Source organism: Apostichopus japonicus, chromosome 9, assembly GCF_037975245.1.
Source record: "Apostichopus japonicus isolate 1M-3 chromosome 9, ASM3797524v1, whole genome shotgun sequence".
NCBI classification, from domain to species: domain Eukaryota; kingdom Metazoa; phylum Echinodermata; class Holothuroidea; order Aspidochirotida; family Stichopodidae; genus Apostichopus; species Apostichopus japonicus.
The window spans coordinates 22,339,382-22,359,659 of NC_092569.1; the positions used below are offsets into that span (position 1 = coordinate 22,339,382).

A 20,278-nucleotide genomic window follows, 5' to 3' on the forward strand; every position below is an offset into this window, starting at 1 on the left:
TAATTGCCTGCTGATGTATTCACCCTCGACAGCATGATCCAGCTATGCCCTTTAAACAGCTGAACGCAGCAAACAAGGACGTCACGTGACTTCCTTCTTATAGACGCTCGTGAATACCGCTTTATATTGGCAATGCACAACTAAAATAAATATCCCTGCGTCTTATAGCATAATGATGTTGATAAGAAATATTACCCGATGTTACACAAATGCCACGCATAAGCTGCAAAATGGCAAACGGTGCGTTTACGGACGAATGTGGATTATGATATAGGCCTAGTTAACTTTTGAACGCATTCAATTTAATCTGTTATGAATATTGTGATTGCATCACGGTTTATCTAACATGTAATTTGTGATTGATTATAAAAATGTACGGAAATATCCTGCACTGTTTCTGCTACAATTTGCGAAGCGACGATGCGTAATAAAAGTATTCTCTCGCTCCTTCCCATCGTTGAATATTCATATAAAATTTCGACAATTAAGAAATTTGTATTGTCTGACATGCATTATATTAAAATATAAAAGGTAAGCCTATACCTGAACAAAATATAGCAGTTATCGAACAGACTATATTGTCATGGGAACGAGTGTCTGCCGTGTTGCAAGTAATTCAAGTTTGTGATTCATAAGTACGTGCCTTGTGAAGATAGAACGTTCAGGTACTAATTAGATTGGATGATTACGAATCGTATGCATCTTATAAGATAGAGAAAGGCCTTTTACGCGTATCTTATCACAAATCTAATTTGATAACAGCCTGATATGATCATCATTTGCAATAAGTATATAACATTGCTTAAAATCACTCTACTAATTTTTTTTTTTGAATTGGAAATACGACACTGAAATGTTATCTTGGTACCAGCAAATTAACGGACACTCTTGGCAAAGCCTGTCTACAAATCGGCCTTTCACTACTCTTTTTTTGTTTGTCTCTTAATTATTTCAATCTCATTTGCTGCTACTAACTTTGCGCCAATCTATGGATCGCTTTCACATGGATAACACAAATGTTAAATTGTAACATTCCTCTCAACCCAGACAACGCAGAGTAGTTGCGATTTTCCAACAAAGACTGGGTGTGGCCATTTTTTCTTCACTTTCCGCTGGATTTTAAACATTCAATCCTGACATGGATGAACTTCATCAGAGCTTTATCAACGACGAGTACAACACGGTCGGGACATCAACCCCAAATCCTCCTCCTATAAACGGATCGCAATTTGCTTTTTATTTGAGCCAGTTACTTCTTCTTTTGATAAGTCTTGTGGCACATTTTCTGGCAATTATTACAATGCGAAGAGTAAAACGAGAGCGAGAAATGCTCGATGCTGCCGATGAATACATGGATGTACATACATTATTATTCAAAGCGCTTCTCAGAGTTGATTTGAGCGCCACCTTGTTTTTCTTATGCCGCGCTTTACTTGCTCCTACACCTCTCTTCTCTGATAACAGTTTCAGGTGTACGGTCGACAGCAGTAGTGGGATATTTTTCTCTCAGATGTCAGGTTTAATCAACATTCTTCTCTTTCTGGAGAGGGTCTTGTCATTAAGGACGCCATATCTTTATAGAAGACACGCAACGGCATTCAAAGCCAAAATAGCTGTGACTTGCATGGTTTTCTTTGGATTGTTCGTCTGTCTTCTACCCGTGTTTGGGTTCGGATCTTATCACGTTGAAATAGATGGCGGTATCCTGTGTCTCTCCCCTGGTGATGTGCACCTCTCGCAGTCCAAACATCACATTCACTTTACCATTGTATTCTTGACGGTGGGATTTTGTATCATTCTAAGCATTGTACTGGGAAACATTGTAGTCATTTATTACGTCATCCGTCTCCGACAAGTAGCACCATTAGATTATGCAAATCAGGTCTCGATACAACCAATTGACACCGCAAATGATCACCCAGGTGTCGATGCAAACAACGACTTGAGGGATGTACCTGTCCCTAGCTTGCAGCTAAATGATGACAAGATGTCGAACGGGGGAAACCAACGTCAAAATCCGACATTGAAGCTAGCAGTTAAGTTCAGCAGAGAAGTCGGCACTGCGTTAGCTCTCATATGTGTTTCAATCGCGTATATGATTTCTTGGATCCCGCTTTATGTAAGTTTGTTTATTAACTAAGAATGTTTGTCTTTCCCTGTCATCCTTTTCAATGTATTTCATCTTTAGTTGTAAAAGATTTTCCAAAAAAAGAAGAAATGCTAGGGCCTCCACCAGCCACCCTAACCCCCACCCCACCCCAACAGCTATGATACAGAGTTTCATTGCAAGGGACTGACCGTTTTAATTCAAAATTAGGCGATTTTGTGATTCCCTCAACTCATTAGCTTTTAACTTCTCGGACATAAATGATCTAAATAGTATGCCATATGGATATTCTCCTCATTTTCTTTCATTACCTTAAACGAGTTGGTTATATAAGCCTGCGGTACGCTATCCTAATGGATCGTGGATCGTCGGGTTGCATGTGTTTGGCTTAAGACTATACGACTGGCCAACACTTTGCTAGTTTATAGTCGCGTCTGGTGCAGTCTGGAAAATTGAAAAATGGAGCGTTTTTTTTGACTGGCGGTCGACAACATGCGGCGGCTTACGAAAAAAAAACAAAATGCACAATGTTAATGAATGAAGCCAATCACGGGAATATAATACGTTTACATATATGACATGAAATGAGCAACGGCCGATGACGGAATAAATTCGTTGTGTGTCGTCAACAATTCGTCCATTGTACACTGGTCAGTTGTAAGAACATTGGGTTATCGTAAACGTGACCACTACGGTCGAGTTGAGTCAAGTCGCGTTCACTCTCGGCTGAAAACTGGCAAACTCTATATCAGCTGGCGTAGTGAGAGTACAGGTTTTTACGCCTCAATAGAAATCTAGCCAACAACGGTGCTGTCGTGATCACTTGGGGCAGTATGAGGCCGATGTATAGCGGTATGGTTCGTCACCTGTAGAAAGTGTCCGGCCGGATCTTATTTGCTAAGGAAATAATTTTCGGCCGGACTAAATATCCTCGTTTATGCGCTCCGCAAAAGATACCATTAGATAAATGGCTCCGATTTTATTTCGCTGATCTAACATAATAAAGTCTTGTTCAGTCGGGGAGTCTACTCTTTTGTAAGTTTATATTCGAAAACCATTACACAAATAGGAAATAATTTCCCGTTGGAAATACGCGAACGTTCACCGAAGTTATTAATCGCTGAATCCCTAACAAACCCTGTATCTAATAACGTATATACCTCGTGATAGTTATCAATTAAGTCCGACCTGACCAGCCTTACAACATTTTCCGGGCGGACAATTTTGCGGGGGGACAAAATTTACTATGACGTGAGAAATCAAGTTGGTTTATTTTGTCTGGCCGGACATATTTCCCTGGTTAAAACTGTCCAGCCGGATATTATCTACAGAGGGAACTATTTATACTTACATCGGTGTAACGCACTCGACGTCTTGCAACCACTGTCTTTTCTGATAGCCAATGACAGAGCGTATAATTGAAGGTATGTGTGATATATATTACCAACAGACAAAACAGTTTTACCTAGTTCAATGAAAAAGAAATTCAAGAAAGATAACGGAGAAAAAAGGGAAAGACACGTCACGTGACAAGTATCACGGTACGTTTTTGCAATGCATAACATCGATGCGAGCACGTCTGTAGGTATGTGTTATGCATATAGTCTGTAAAGCGATAACTAGTGTATTCACCGATAGAATAGATAAAAATAGGTAAGAGGTGAAATTGCTTTGGTCGACGCTCAGAGATAACACTCACGACCCGTGGACACCTACGCAGAATAATACATTGATTCATGGTTATACCGTTTCTTTCAAGAAAAACAAAACTCGCGCAAACAAAACATAACGCAAAACAAAGTATATTTGACCAAATCTGTAAAAAAGACAAAATCAATCAAAGGCAAATGGAAACTTCATGACAGTGGAAAATGTTAAAATGAGTTTGCAAGTAGCAAAACCACATCGGTAGCGACACATTGCATTGAACATAAATTTAAATCATGGAATCAAACTGAATTTCAACATATTTATACTTGAATAATTTTTCTCCTCATTCTCTTTCTCATTCACTGATCTCTATTAAGTATTTACTAGTTGCTTATTGCCTGTCACAGTGCATACATTTATTGTTTGTCAAAGACTTAAACTCAATGAAAGATATTAACCCGCCGCGAGATTAGGTATGGTTTTACGATTATATAATTTACTTTCATGTAATTATATATGTATATGAAATGACATAAACCTTCATCAACTTTCGATAAACATATGACGAACGTATGACGTGTATGTAAACTCACTTTCTTTTGCATTCCGTCTCTCGCACCATAAGTTTTCGTTGCCATAGCAACATGCTATATTTTACAATATGTTAATTTTTCATCTTGCAGTATATGCATCATTTTATTGAATCAACCTTCTTTTACAGCATTTCAGCTAACACATGTGATATATATATATATATATATATATATATATATATATATATATATATATATATATATATATATATATTAAAAATTATATATTAATTTGATTACAATCCATTTCAGTCCGGAACCGAAGAACATGGAAGTAAGTAAATATGTCGTTCGAATGAACAAAAGACATATACATTGTTATTACATTTCACTGACTTGTTGTTGGCGTTTCTTTTTGCTCCCGTGACATATTTTCAATCATTTCCCTTTGTTTAGGGCATATTGAGTTCTACTTTTTTCTCATTTCGTAACTTTTGCTAGGTTCAGCTATATTTCCAACTATAAAAATTTGCTAGCTTTCAGAAAGAAAGTCTTCGTCGATCTCTGCATACGTAAATAACAGAAAAGAAGGCGGCGCTTTGGTTATATTTTCATTGCATACACAACTTCTTGATAATAGAAGTGTTCAGAGGTTCCTGAATTTTATTTTTCAACCAGTCCGTTATTTATCGGTAGGCCTATTATTATGTTGGTGTACTGGAAACGCTTTAACAGGAACCGTACGTGGTGAATTCATAATTCTGAGAGAGAGATCCTACACATCCGCATCGGTGAATGAAGTATTGTGACGTTCAGCATTCTCATGACAATATCAACACTCCTTTCTAACATTTTGTTGTTGACTTTCTGTTAATTTCTTTTGGGTATCGAAAGGCTCGGAGACGCTTTAACAGGGACTGTGCTTGCTGTACTAAAGTCTCATATTTCTGAAGTAGCCTACATGCCTCGTTTATTCATACATATATACTCCAGAAGCATCCAAAGGTATATGTAAAGAGTTTCTTTGTATCTCAACAAACGCGAAGGAAACCACGATCATGTCTTTTTTCGATGTCTTGGTTCTAATTGTAGTATACTTATGGTTGTATGGTACTATTATCCTTGGTTTGGTGATTCATATACTTGCACTGATTGCGTCCCATTACAGTAAAAAATATTCTACCGTTGATGGCCAGTCTCCTCGTCAAACACTCCCAATATTTCTTTTCAAGTCCCTGTTAACGATTGATTTCTCTGCTCTTATTGTCTCCTTAATGCAAGGTATACTTCGTCCAATTTTTAGGAGGTGGGAATTCTTTTGCGACGTTTCAATAGCTGCCAGCATTTATTTTTTGTGGATTTCTGGTTTCTTGAATATTTTAATGTTTCTAGATAGATGTTTAGTTCTAATGGCTCCGTATACATACACCAACGTCGCAACCCTGGCGAAAGCTAAAATGGTAGTAACTACCTTAGTGATAGGGACATTCGGCCTGTGCTGCCTTCCGATGGTGGGCTTTGGATCTTACAAGATAAAACTGAATGGAACATATAAGTGTGTTGCCCCTGGTGATTTGCACCTGGTCGACTCGAAAACTCAAGTCTATTTTACATGGATATTTCTGTTATTAGGGTTAGTGATAATGTGCAGTATTCTGTTAGGAAATTCAATTCTGATCTACAAAGTCCTACAATGGAGTAAATCTAAACCTGTCCTTGGTGAAGTCAATAGTTTTACCCGGTCCACGACGGATGGTCCATCAGCAGCAAGTACTAGCATCGTAAATGCCCCCGAAAGAGGGACCAAACTTCCAGAAAGTTTTCCGAAAAGTGGGGAAGACCTTGCAGTTCGTGATGACTCGAAACGAAATCCAAGGATTGTCATTGGGAGTGCTAAGAAGACTAATGAGGACCGGAGGCATATTTTCGTTCTCATTGTTGTATCTGTTGCCTACATGGTTTCATTGATTCCGTTCTATGTAAGTTATACTCATCAGCTGTTTGTCATGTAGTGGACATTTATTGTAGCAGTGAGATTTGACATCTATCATGTGTGGTATAATATCAAGAGAATGTTTTGTGACTGTCGAAATTCATATAAATATGCTTCACATCATACACGATCGGTGAAAGCTTTAATTTATTTTAATTTCAGTTTACTTAACTCTACATTATCCTTTCTTGTGGAAGGACAAAGTGTCCTCTATGAGTCAAAAAAAAAACAAAAAAACTCAAGTATAAGCACTAGCCACGACACTTCTTATAAAAGTAAACATTCCGAAGGGTACAAGAAATTTAAAAACAATTTTGTGAATATATAAAATAACAGAAATGTCTTTGTGTTTTAAGAGTTGGCTCCATTTCAAGATATTTGAATGTCTGGTATAATAATTTTTAAAATAAATTCTATAGTTCTGTACCAAAGAGCTCACATCGGAATCGCTTCTTCGCCAGTCTTTCCGCTGTGACTTAACTTAAAAGCCTCTCAAATTAAATACATCTCCGGACAAACATGGGCAGCTTAGAGTTCACACAGTGTATCTTCGGAGCTTCAATAATTGATCATGAATTCATGTAGGGTCAAAAAGAGTTTTCCTATACGTATACACGCACATTTATATTTTTCTTATAAAATGCACAAATACAAACAAACACACCCATATACCATGAAAATACATCGAGATGATGGATGGAGTTTCATTTTAAGCCGATTAACCACTTTAACCATGAATTGACAACGCTTCAAACTACAATTATTTAAATTAGTCTGGATTTCCTTTCTATATTTGATCGCATGAATGAACCGTCAAATTGATCAAATTACTCATGTCTGTTTAAGTGATAATTCCTGATGTTGAAATAGTCTTCCGCCCATTTACCTTTTGCAGGATTTTAGATCGCGGCACTGTGGTGACCGTATTTATTAAGTAATAGGCAATAAATCAAAAGAGAGAGAGATACAGAAAGGTTAAGAGAGAGATATAGAGGAGGAGGGAGGGGGGGGGGGGGGGGAGATCGTGACTTGCTCTTGATGGATGGCTTACTCCCTTGAAGAATGCTTTAAAAGGTATTTTTGAGGATGAGGTCACCCGAAAGTATGAAAGCATTGTACAAGGTACTGCCTATCACATGAATTAGTAGAATTATGTCACAGATTTTAAGAAGTTTAAGAAGTAAAAAGATATTCACAAATTAATCCATCCGTTGATAGATCTATGCTATATTATCTCTGTTTTGTCAGTTGTTCGGAATGTTAATTCAGCATATGATGTAATGTATATCGGATTACGTAAAACGGATAACGCTTTATTTAATCTGTATTTTTGCGATATGCATGAAGAATAAGGGAAATGTCACGGAAAGTGAGGTGGGGTGTATTACAACGTCAATGCAAAATACAGCTTATGTTAATTGTTTAGTAAGTTCATATTTTATCTAAACTGCCTATTCAGTTTATCATTTCCTCCTATTGAATATACTCCACATAAAGTTAGGAAATAAAGATTCTTTCATTTGCCTATAATGTTCGTTTTTATGATTCGTTTGTATTGATTGTGTAAACGTTTGTTCAAAATAATGGTTAAAACGATGTATTTGCGATCTATGGATCGCAAGTTGAGTTTCTTTGGCAAACACTCATTTTTCTTTTGGCTCACATCCCCTAGTGTATAAATGAGGACAAGTTGTGGACGCCCGACCAGATTATGGGTTGCATCCTATATAGGGTATGTCCTCCAAGGTATACATACGTGTGGCTCACTGCAGTGCCGGGGGAATGGTTCTTTGAATTGTGCGCACTTCGGTGTATGGGTGTAACAAGTTGTACCAATGAGCAGGGTAAATTCATACGAGAGGACTTATATGCCTTGATCCAAAACTGCTAACCTGCATTTTCAACTATTTCTATTGTTTGTTTTCATCTTCGTAGACGGAGCGACTCCTGGCCACCTTTCAAGTTCAAGTCCCATCTGGCATATTTTATCTCACCATCTGGTTACTGGCCTTCAATCACGTGATTGATCCAATCATCTTTGTTTGGTTCAAAAGGAAGAACAGGAACGCACTGAAGACATTTTTCAAGGAACACTGCGCTTGTCGTTCCCAGGTAACCCCTGACATAGTAGAATGATAGATTGTCTGTACCTTTACAGTCTGTTATTGGTAGGGTGAGGGGATTGTGTTGACCCAAGGTGTGCTTTTGAGCACCCGAATCAGGCAGCCCTATACCTACTTGTTTCCAACGCATTTGACCTTAGATAGGTAAACTTAGCCGTTTTTGCACGACGACTACTGTCTCATCAATCTAACCCTGGTCACTCCCCTGCATGATCATGATGAAGAAGCGTCAGCCAAAGAAACACGGCTACCAAAAACGACAAAACATCCAAACAAATGATAACCGCAGGATGAACAAAAACACACGCGTGTCTAAATTTTACACACAACTGTGATAACGAGGGGTGGGATGGGATGGGATATGGATGGGGTGAGATGGGATGGGATGGGATGGGGTGTAGGAGTTGGCTCCTCATACGTATGATTAGACTTGTTTGCATCGTTGACCGTTAACAGTTGGCGTTATTAGTTAAAATATTCAAATTGCCACATATTTATGCGCATTCGAGTGTCGCAGCAGTCTGACCTAGCGCATTAGGGGAGATATTTTCCTTCTTATATAGGGAAAGGAGGAAGAGATTAAATTGATTGGGTTCGAGTAGTATAGCCGATGAGTTGCAAAGAAGATAGACGGTGTAATGAACAAATTGACCGAAGTATAATAATATACCTTACTCATCCATCATTACAGTTTCTGAAGGGATTGGCTGATTCGTTTGCCGGTGGCTTCACATGTGCGGTATTTATGAGAACGCAAACGTACTCTGTAAATTCCACGATTCAATGATTCGTTTTTTGGTTAAATGTTGCTTTCTTCTATGAGCCCCTTGATGTACAAACAACAGCCTGTGAACACCAGCTAATAAAATTGTATAATAATATATATATATACAGTATCGATGTTATTAATATATTTTGGTATTGGTGCCATTGCAATAGCATTAAGTAGTTGGTTTGTTTATCCTTCCTAGATCTACTTTACGTTCTTGTTTATATTCCTTCTTGTTTTATATGCATGTCAGTGAAATGGGATACGAACGGAAGTTTTCTTTAAGCTGTCAATATAATCATAATTCATGAACATGTTTTTGTCAGAAAGATTTTAAGAATCTTATTAATTTCCGTGTATATATGGAGTGTTTACACTATATAGATAAACATCTCAACTCTTTGTCCATGGTGACATCTCACAATCTCTTGCTGTCATATTCGTTTATTCTACTCTAGTGGAATAAAGGTAATAATAATATAAATAATATGTGCTATTTATAAAGCGCTTTCCAATAAAATATCAAAGCGCTGTACAGAAATAAATACCTAAAAGATATCTAACAATACAACAAATTGCACCAGGTATCTAAAAATAGCAATACAAATAATAAAAAAAGGAATAATTAAAACATAGTAGCAAATATTTACATTACATTACAAGTATAAAGTGTTCATATTAAACATTTAAATATATGTGTTTTCAAATCCCTCTTAAAATGATTAAGATTAGTTAAAGAACAGATATTTTCCGGAAGACTTTTCCAAATCTTGGGGCAGCTGCTGTGAAAGATCTCTCTCCGTAGAAGTTGGTCTTGGATTTAGAAGGATGGAAAAGAAAGAGTTGCGATGAGGAGCGTAAACTACGACTCGGTTCATATTTGGTGATGAGTTCCGAAATGTAGACAGAAGCCATATTATTTAGAGATTTGAAAGTGAGCAGTGTTATCTCATAATTGATACGTTGTTGTATTGGTAGCCAATGCAGTTCACGGAGGATGGGGGGTTATATGCTCATTCCTCTTGGAACGCGTTACTAATCTGGCGGCAGAATTTTGTACTCGCTGCAACTTCGATATTTCACTTGACGGAATGCCATAAAGGAGACTGTTACAGTAGTAAGCATTTTGTTTTTGTAACAGTGATCTGTGAACCTTCGGATTACTCTTTAACAGAGGCAACAAGACAAATATGCCAGCTACGTTCGACTTTCATAATCTCTGTTATTGCTGGTGATTAACCTCTCTCTGTATATATGAATTAATTAAATTTATACCAGTATACGATCTCGCATCCTGTCGCTTCAATGATATTATATGAAGTTTGTCTTTACATTTAAACATAAATTACGGAGGGTGGTTGGCCACTATCTCATTACATTTTCAGTTTTAACTATACCAATTACGAACGAGCAAGCATAAATCATATTCTGCATCTCGTGTGAGATATAAGTTAAAGGATTTTTTTGCAAATTGATATTTTCACCTAGTTTTTCCTATTAAACAACAAATCAAGGTTAAATATAATTCTTATTTACTTTCGATACACATTAAAGTGATTTATATGATAACGTTCAAAGAAATTAAAACAAAAAGAAGATGGAAAGATGCCCATTATCTTTGAGTCCATTATCAGTTTGAACCGGCGAGTAAATTAGTGGCTGTGATGAATATGTAATGATTGTATAATTGGAATCTATAACTACTTGTGAGCTGTAGCGTATTGCCATAAAGCTTTATGTTTCTAGCACGAACATATTATGTTGAAGAGAATTTTCATATGTAAAATAGAATCATAAATACATATATATCAATTATACAATTGTGGGAATATTTCTTTTCGTAAAAAGACAATCTAAAAGACAACCAGGGAGTGGTTGGGAAACCGGGATATTTAAAGGGAGGCAACTAATTGCCAGGCAGTCACATAGCTAACCTTCTGTGCATGAACTACTTTCTAAAAGATCGTTGTTATAGCCTATATAGCGAGTTAGATTGTTACCTTACTTCGCAATCACAATTTGATATGAATTGTCACTAAATGAACTTAATAAGTTAAAATGAATTAGTTGAAATGAATGAGGTTGACATTCATAATGTTTTATCTTTTTATCTTTGAATGCTTTACATAATTTAAACGACTTACAATGGAACAAACCTTAGCAAAGAAAATATTTAGAAATATGATTACCTAGTACAATAAGCTTTATATTGATAAGGAGATTATTATGAAGTATTTGTGATCATACCCGAATTTCACAATTATTTTATTACTAGTTTATATCCAAATTTCAATTATTCTCTAAACTTAGAAAGTTTCTGTAATCACCTGATTTTTCTGTCCTGTTTTTTGTTTTTGGTATTCTGTTAATTTGATCGACACTTTTAATTGTGATTCAGTAGAACATTTATATATTGTTTTGATTATATTATACACAATAATGTTACCGGATTTTATTGGGAATTGATGTATTAGGTAATCTTATCTTATGCCTGGCCGAGTAATATGTCACAAAATTCGACCAAGATAACCTGACGTCAGTTCAGACGACGACAATTAGCCTAATATAGAAAAGAAATCATTTAAGTATATAATTTCGGCTATGATCACAAAATGCTTTCTGCTTTTTCATATTACGATAAATATAATATAGATTATCGTGTTTCTTAACATACCACATTCTCTACTTAATCTTTTCGTTCTTAGACTATTAAATTATGTTAGCCTTCCAAAACAAAACTGCTATGAATATTAACCTCAGTATTTTTCATCGTTAAATTGATTAAGTTCATTTAGTGGCAATACGTTTAAAGTGAGGAAAATAAGCAAATTGGAACAGCTTGAAGGAATATGTCTGTGCAATATCTTCGTTTATGTGTAACTGAACATTATGAAAAATGATACATAAAAAGTTTTCAACTGACATATCCTATACCCATCACATGATAGCTGAGGGCTTGATCTACAGTACCACTTGCACCAGTTAGACTTATAGTTAGAACAGCTACACGTGTAACATATTTAACCCAAACCATTCCAACTACTTACTAGGAGTAATATCTACATTATGATTTCTAGAATGCTTTAAATCACCTTCAAACTTATTAATTTGACACCATCTGTTCTGTGATTTATGACAATTTCATATAGAGGCGTACATTGTTTTCATTCATCACTTTAGTTTTTTTTTAATGGATAACATTTCCGAGCAAATGTTTATTGTTATAATTATGGAATAATACTTGAAGGGCAGAAAATGACTTGTTTTGTGTTCGTGCAAGGTGCTCACATTACACGACTTAGCAATTAATAGATCATGATGAAAAAACAGAAAATATAAAGCATTCAGTCTCGCTGCGTGAAGATGGCGTCGACCCACTTACGTATAGGTATATGTAAATTTGATTATAAACTGCTTATTTGATCTACATACAATATTTATACAATGGTGTGTGGGTGGTCTTTTTGTTACAAGTCAAAAATAGGTAACTATAAAATAGCTCTATAGTTAGGTCAAACTGCAAGGTTGTGAGTTAGGTTGGATAGGATGGAGTGAGAAGACGGAGAGGTGGGTGGGGGGGGGGGGGCAGGGAGTGGGTGATGTGACCCCGCACCACTGGATCATCGCTTGCTAACTGAATGCGTCAAATTATGAGAATAAGCAGCACATCAGAAGTGTTTCAATCCAAGCAATCAGAAACTTGACCTTTGTTTAATATAGCTATCCAGCACAGTTAAAGAGATTGGATTATTGAAGATGTACAATTGAAAGGGATTGTCCCACATACTCATCAATATAGGCAGACACATGCCTAGACTATATAAAACGTAGCATGAAATCATGTACTTTAAATTAACCGAATTATCTATCGTCACATTTTACCAAATTTAAAAACGTTTGAACATATTAAACGGTCGACAGTCGAGTATCGTCGTCTTCTAAGAAGCTTGTAGGAATATTAATAGATTCCTCGTCAGATATTTCATCTTGTTTAGGTATTCCGAAATCAAATTGATCATACATATTGTCACCACTTATTCTAAACATAGTTGCAGCAGTTTTCTTCAGCGTATCAAGTTTATAATTGTCGCCATTGCTGTTGCCGCCCAGTTTTGGTGACGACGATTCATTGCCAGAGTAACTCGATGTGTGAACTTCCTGACCAAAGGTCGTTCCTATGGTAACCACATCCGGTTTCACGTACGAAATCGTCGATTGCTCATCCTCAAATTTCCGGTAGGAATCAGGACATGACCCTCGCCGGAAGATGAAGGAACTTCGAACTCCAGAATTTGGTAGTTGAGCACTGGAAACTCGAAACACTGGTTTAGGTTTCCTGCAGCTTTTGTTCCCAAAATGAAACCAAAAATACATAGTAAGGTTGCATACCAGCTACTAGAATATACCATGAACAACAACAATGCTATATAAATTGAAAAAATGAAACAAAAGTAAGAAAACATATAGTAAAGTCGCATACCAGTAATTACTAGAATATACTATGAACAACAAATATACTATATTATGTCATAAATATCTTCTCTGCGGCATTATTGAGAATAAGAATATGAAGAAAAAATAACAGCCGTGACACATTCAGAAGGAAATAAATTGTGAACTTTAGCTGACATTTCGGCCCAGAGTAAACAATACATATCATATGTTAATATCAGTGATATGATATATAGAATTATACATATTAATCAATTCAAGTCTCATCAAAATAGTGCAAACGCAGCAACGTGACCTCATCGTAAATGTTTTAGATATATGTTTAGAACAAGATTGTAGCGGAGTAGTTGAATGCATTAATGTAAGTACATGCGGTGTAAATATTGTGAAAATCGAGGCAATGTTAGACCATCACATATATGCTTTGAGAGAGCATGCTATAGGAACCTCCTTTCTAGCTGGTAAAGTGAAAGAGAGTGAAACTAGTCAGTTATCGAACGAGAAGTATCGTTCACGTAGTAAAAACAACCATAATAAGCCTTTAGAGACTCCGTTAGTTAGACCAGGTAGTATGTAAGTCAGTGGTGATCATAACGCTCAACTATATTATTAAATACTGTAAATAACGAAGGGTACACTAACCAAAGAAAGACACCGATCAGCACACAAGAAATGACGAAAAGAACGAGGAACAGTATTATCACTGCCGAGATGATAACGCAAATAAGCAAAGAGTCATCTGTACACAGAGAAGTGAATAAATCAATCAATTAAATTCTGATAATAATGTTTTCTAAGCCGACTTTAACAAGAATTATAACTCTGTATTCTGATAACTGAGTATTTAAAAACCTGAATTGTGTACATTGTGTACAATGTGTACATTGTGTACAATGTGTACAATGTGTACAATGTGTACAATGTGTACAACGTGTACAACGTGTACAATGTGTACAATGTGTACAATGTGTACAATGTGTACAATGTGTACAATGTGTACAATGTGTACAATGTGTACAAAGTGTACAATGTGTACAATGTGTACCATGGGTACATTGTGTTGTTTTGAGTCGTATCGTTCCCTAATAATTTCGTTATATTCTGTTATATTTCGTTAAGTAACTGTTGCCGGTTTCGTGTGTACGTTTATTTAAATGTTATACAAGTATAACCTTGCAGCTAACCATACCTGATTTCGAATCATATGTTGGTCCTCTTGTTTGCAACCTGACTGTGTTAGTGACTCGATCTGCTGCTTGAGTCGTCACATAAACAGTCTCCGAATCTGTTCTTCTCTCTGTTGCCAGATCTGACGACCATGGTCTTTCATATTCAGTAGAGTTTTGTTTTCCTTCCTTGGAAGAAAGTAGAGTACTCTGGACTGTAGAAACGATGAGTCCGACAGTCGATATATCAGTATTTATCTTCAAAGTCAGTGTCTTGTCAGCCGCTGAACTTCTTTCTGTTTTTATGCCTGAACTTTTCGTCGACGTGGTTGGCGCACCTATTGGTATCGTTCTCAGTTTGCTGGACGCTGTCTGAGTTGTGATGATATCAGGATTTCCGGTTGTAACGTCAATTCCGTGTAATGGAGTCGTCCTACGATTGGTTGATTGATCTTGACCAAAGGGTAGTGCCTCGGGATTGGTGAGAGGTTGGAATGCTTGTTGAATAGGCGGCATCCCCGTGGTTGGCGCTGTAGAGGGACTTGGGGAATTGATTTCTGCATACGGAAGTATTTAAGTGTATTCTTTTTTAATTCCATTAAAGCACAAAATCGTTCTTAATTATACCTTCAATCTTGGTAACTGATAATATAAATCGATTGTTTGGATGGAACTTAATTCAATTAAGATATAATGACGAAAAGACCTATATAAGTACAAAATGTTGATAAACAAATAAATGACGTGACAATCCTAATAGCTGCATAGTTTTCGAATCCATTTCAACTCGTGAACAAAGGCCTCCTGACGTGGAAGAAATGTAAAGAATAATCGTGGCCAATCATGAAGGAAATGAAAGCATTAACAGAGTGCAAACAAGATGATTATCTTAACTTCTTAAGGGCTTATAATGTTAGGTCGAAATGTTTTCATATCAACCCGAAAAAGACTATGAAAATCTTCTTCAGCACCTTAAATAGGAAAATTCAATACGTTTATTCCATCATTCGCAATTTCTATTAATGTCGCTTACCTTCACAAAATGGTTTAGGGTTGTTCCATTCAACCCGATGGTTTTCACCGATTAAACATTGCAGTTTCGATCTACCATTCATGATATAACCACCGTGGCAGGTGAAATGGATGGAATCCCCAAATAAGTACCGCGTGCCTTGGTGGTCACCATTTTGTAATGCACCTGGTTCAGTACATGTGGCATACATAACTGGGATGAAAAAGAAAGACAAAAAACTCTCTCCACACATTTACCTGTTGGAGTTTATTTTCTGTCAACATATTTCTTTCACAAACACATTTTAGTTGTAAAGTCAAGCTCAATGCTAATTGTGCAATTTCAACTTAAATATTGTGAGATAAATACGTTTATAATGAAAATGATGTCATTACAAGTAGAGGGCGTTCGTTACATTTGGTTTAGAAGAATTCAAGTTTTGAAAATTAAATATTATCGTAATGGTACGCGATGTGTATTGAAGCAATGAAGGTCGAACATGTTGATGACATTTTCCTTTTCGTGCCGTCGTCCGTTTGCAATGTTATTGTATATTCCCAAATAACATGGGACGCTTTCCAAGTTTCATTAGCCCTTTGTTTTAGGGAGGGGGGATGTACAGTAAAAGTAGGGATCCCGCCAGTTGGAACATCATTGTATTCCTTAGATACTATATACGAACACTAAAATGTAATGTCAAAGAAGGGATACAATTCATAAAAAAACATGATCTTAGTCTTTTCATTCCTTTCAAAGAGTTAAAGTTGTATTGGCAGATTTTAAGTTTAATGTATGCTTATGTTATAATGGCACCCAGAGAATCCATTTTCGTTCTATGTGAACTTCCGCTACAAAGTTGTAACGTCTATTTAGAATGGTTTTGCATGTTTGTAAATTCAATTTGCGCACAACCAACCATTATCAAATAGGCGACATTGTCGCCCTTTCATTTAAATAGTTTTGAGGGGGAAAAAAAGCTAAATATTTTGTACCGTTGAATATCGCCAAAATCTCATTAGAATTGCCGCAGCCGTAACGATGAGACTCCGAACAAGGTGAGGTACATGTAGTATTGTCGATAGTCGTGAGGTTGGATATAATAACAGGTGTCACACACCAACAACCAAAAGAGGAGAGAACTGCGTAGCCAAGTCCAAGCCTTGAGCATGATACAATACAGTTGAAAGGGGTCAACTCTAATAGAGGTACATGTGATGGTTGGATCGTATCAATGTCGATTCCCTTGTTAAAGTCAGGACCGTAACAACCAACATATCCAGGTTCTGTAAAGTTACAAAAACAAAATAAGAAATATAGACATCACATTTGTAGCGTTAGGAGCTGACATGCTCTTACGAAAGTAATAATTGGTGATTACAATTGAGTCCTGGAAACAATTTTGATCAAGCGAGATTTAAAAACTAAATGTGAAGAAACCTCTAGAAATATTGTAGCTATATTTCTTAAATATATCGACTTGCATATACTTCATATCTCATAAGGAGCGATGATATTGCCGGTGTTGATGACGATGACGACGACGATACCTTTACGACGAATGTGATCATGTTGATGAGAATGATTTATTTAATATTTCCCTAAACATGTCGAGTTACATACAGACAACACCGTGGATAATGTGACAATATACTTACGACGACACAGGATTGACATATCCTGAGCATGCGTACAGATCAGCGATCTTCGAGTATTGAAAGAACAGTTCCGCAAGTGTTGCTCATCTGATGAGAAAACACGTCACATTTAAAGCAGCCGATTCACACAGAGATTACAGTAACTACTGTTAATCTAAAGTTTGTACCACAGTAAATGCTGGATCGTGCTGACAAATCTGTTAAATCGGTAGCATGTGCTATTAAGTTTACAGTAAGAACTGAGGATATTTGTAATTCCAACAAATCCCAAACAACTGGATTTGTTAGAAATACACATATCCTCAGTTCTTACTGTAATCCTGATAGCACATGATACCGAATTATAGCACGATCCAGTTTTTACTGTGGTACAAAACTGTAAGATTTACAGTAGTAACCGTGTTCTCTATGTGTATCGGGTGTTAAAAGGAGTTGCACATTTGGCGGGAGTGGGATGGAGCAGGAGGATTTTCTCCCCAAAAATTGAATTCTGAGGAACTAAAAGAGCTAATTTGGCTTTAACATACAGTAAGCTTAATGCTAATGGAAATAGTCTCTGCCTATGTTAACATGTACCCTACTATCATTGGTTAAAAGATTACACAAAACATTTCCACGATCGCGTTCCTGTTTTTTTTTTTATAAAGATGTGACGACTGATTACACTTCGAGCTGAACTTTATTGATGTGCGGCTTTCTTTTCAGAAAATACAAGAAGATTCCATGGTAAAATAATTACCTTGCTAGTTTGTAGAAATCTTTTAACCAAATATGTCTGAATTTTAAAAGAAGCAGCAATTAGTGTGACTAACTGCGTGGAAATATAAGCTGAGGTCATTGCATTAGGGGATCAATGCTTCGTTGTTTATCCATCCCTATTACACCAGTGTACTCAAACACAGTTGCTGGTAAGCTGTAACCCATATACCTGCAACATTGCCCGAACAGTCATAACAGTTAGTGAACATAACAATGTTAACTAACGTCGCTCTGCTTGAAATGGAATACTTGTAATTAAAGGTAATTCGAACCGCCTGTTATGATATATGTATATATATATATATATATATATATATATATATATATATATATATATATATATATATATATATATATATATATATATATAAACCAAACATTGGCTGTTTCACTTCCAATCACTTACCTAATTCAATTATTGTATCTCACTCGAGATCCAGCCTTTCTCTAAATGCAGCATAGTTGTTTAACAGTTTTTCCGTTATTCCTATATATATATATATATTTATATATATATATATATATATATATATATATATATATATATATATATATATATATATATATATATATATATATATATATATATATATATATATATATATATATATATATATATATATATATATATATATATATATATATATATATATATATATATATATATATATATATATATATATATATATATATATATATATATATATATATATATACATTTAGACATTTTGACATATATATAGTCAGTAAGTAAGTAAACTAACCTCCGTTAAAATTGATGTCGATTGAAGAAACTAACTATGCATACATTATATATAAACTAACCTCCTGTACAATCAATGTGGTCGACCATCATGCCGACCGGTTCAGCTCCTCTACCAAAAAATGCATCGAAAAAAGTTCTGACGTGACCTGGATAACCAAGTTGACGACAAACGACTTCTGACTTCTGTGGCGTCCAATAGGTTCTGTTGCTACATACTGTAAACCAGTCCATTCTATTTATCGTAATTTCAATTCGGCCTTCGTTAGGCAATGAACCATTCACAAGACGAATACCTATCAAATGGAAGAAAAAAACACTTGTTATATAATCTGCATATGTAAATCTGGTGCACGTAAGTCCGATAATGGGACTCTCCAGGCTACGCATAACATCCACAGAGTGCACAGTCATATCGGTTCCGCGAAACTCGACAGGCTACACAATTACTGCAGATCGTAACGGTATTATGAGTTGACCACTAGTAGTATTTACAATTTCATTCGTTAGTGTAGAAGAAGATATATGTTCAAACGTAGTTTCTAACTTTCTTGTCAAGATTATAAATACTTTAAGTACCTTATTTTATGATTTCTAAAGCATGTTTTTCGTCCCCCCTCCCACAGGTTTAAAATTTTGTAATATTTGATAATAGCTGATCGGCTAAAGGTTTGTGTAGGTATGTGTGTATGTTAGGCATATGCCATATTTCATAGCATTCCGTTGGAATAATGCACTATTGTGTTTGCTTGAAGTCGGCTGCAATGCTTTCCTGTTTGAAGTTATTTTGTTAGATAGAGCGTGCATGGGCACGAAATATCAACCAACGATCATCATTATTTCTTTTACTCTGTACACAGGTTTCCTTACGGGGGAACTTCAGGTATTTTTAATGATGGAGAATTCGCAATATATTGCTCTTCTAAGCATAGGTGCATAGTTTACATTCAAATTGTACGTACATCACACTACATAGTAACATCAGATAATGAATTCATTGAACCTGCAAACAAACCAAAACTTGCAATATCATTTTAAAGGGTTTCTATTAGTATGCCTCGATTGCTTAGATTTCGTAATCCACCTTAGAATAATAAATGATTATTTCAAAATACAGTGTTTCATACAAGATTTGACTGATTAAATTTTATTTAATTAATTAGTCTTACCTCTCTCTTCTTGTGAAATATATCTAGCTTGAACAAAGACGAAAAATGAAATCCCGAAAAGGAGGGTTACTCTCAAGACAGCCATACTTCGTACAGATTTGATGCCGTACTATACAGTGAAACGAGG

At 35.9% G+C, this 20,278-nt stretch overlaps 2 protein-coding genes across 4 annotated transcripts; one reads left to right on the plus strand and one right to left on the minus strand.

The window, feature by feature from the left end:
- Nucleotides 1-893: 893 nt before the first annotated feature.
- Nucleotides 894-8,742, plus strand: LOC139974283 (uncharacterized). Of its 2 annotated transcripts, none has more exons than XM_071981303.1 (2): nt 894-2,119; nt 8,219-8,742. In XM_071981303.1, the coding sequence occupies exons 1-2, from the start codon at nt 1,139-1,141 to the stop codon at nt 8,417-8,419; spliced, it is 1,182 nt and encodes a 393-aa protein (XP_071837404.1). In that variant the 5' UTR covers nt 894-1,138; the 3' UTR covers nt 8,420-8,742. The 2 variants fall into 2 exon arrangements, with proteins under 2 accessions (XP_071837404.1, XP_071837405.1); XM_071981304.1 differs by lacking the exon at nt 894-2,119 and adding an exon at nt 4,811-6,269.
- An 809-nt stretch (nt 8,743-9,551) lies between these two features.
- LOC139973943 (uncharacterized) lies at nt 9,552-20,278 on the minus strand. Of its 2 annotated transcripts, none has more exons than XM_071980836.1 (8): nt 20,152-20,278; nt 19,045-19,278; nt 17,461-17,547; nt 16,798-17,088; nt 15,827-16,018; nt 14,817-15,323; nt 14,270-14,366; nt 9,552-13,517 (listed from the first exon to the last, which is right to left on the minus strand). In XM_071980836.1, exons 1-8 carry the CDS (start codon nt 20,234-20,236, stop codon nt 13,082-13,084), a joined length of 1,929 nt encoding a protein of 642 aa, XP_071836937.1. In that variant the 5' UTR covers nt 20,237-20,278; the 3' UTR covers nt 9,552-13,081. The 2 variants fall into 2 exon arrangements, with proteins under 2 accessions (XP_071836937.1, XP_071836936.1); XM_071980835.1 differs by having other exon boundaries at nt 9,553-13,517; nt 14,817-15,350.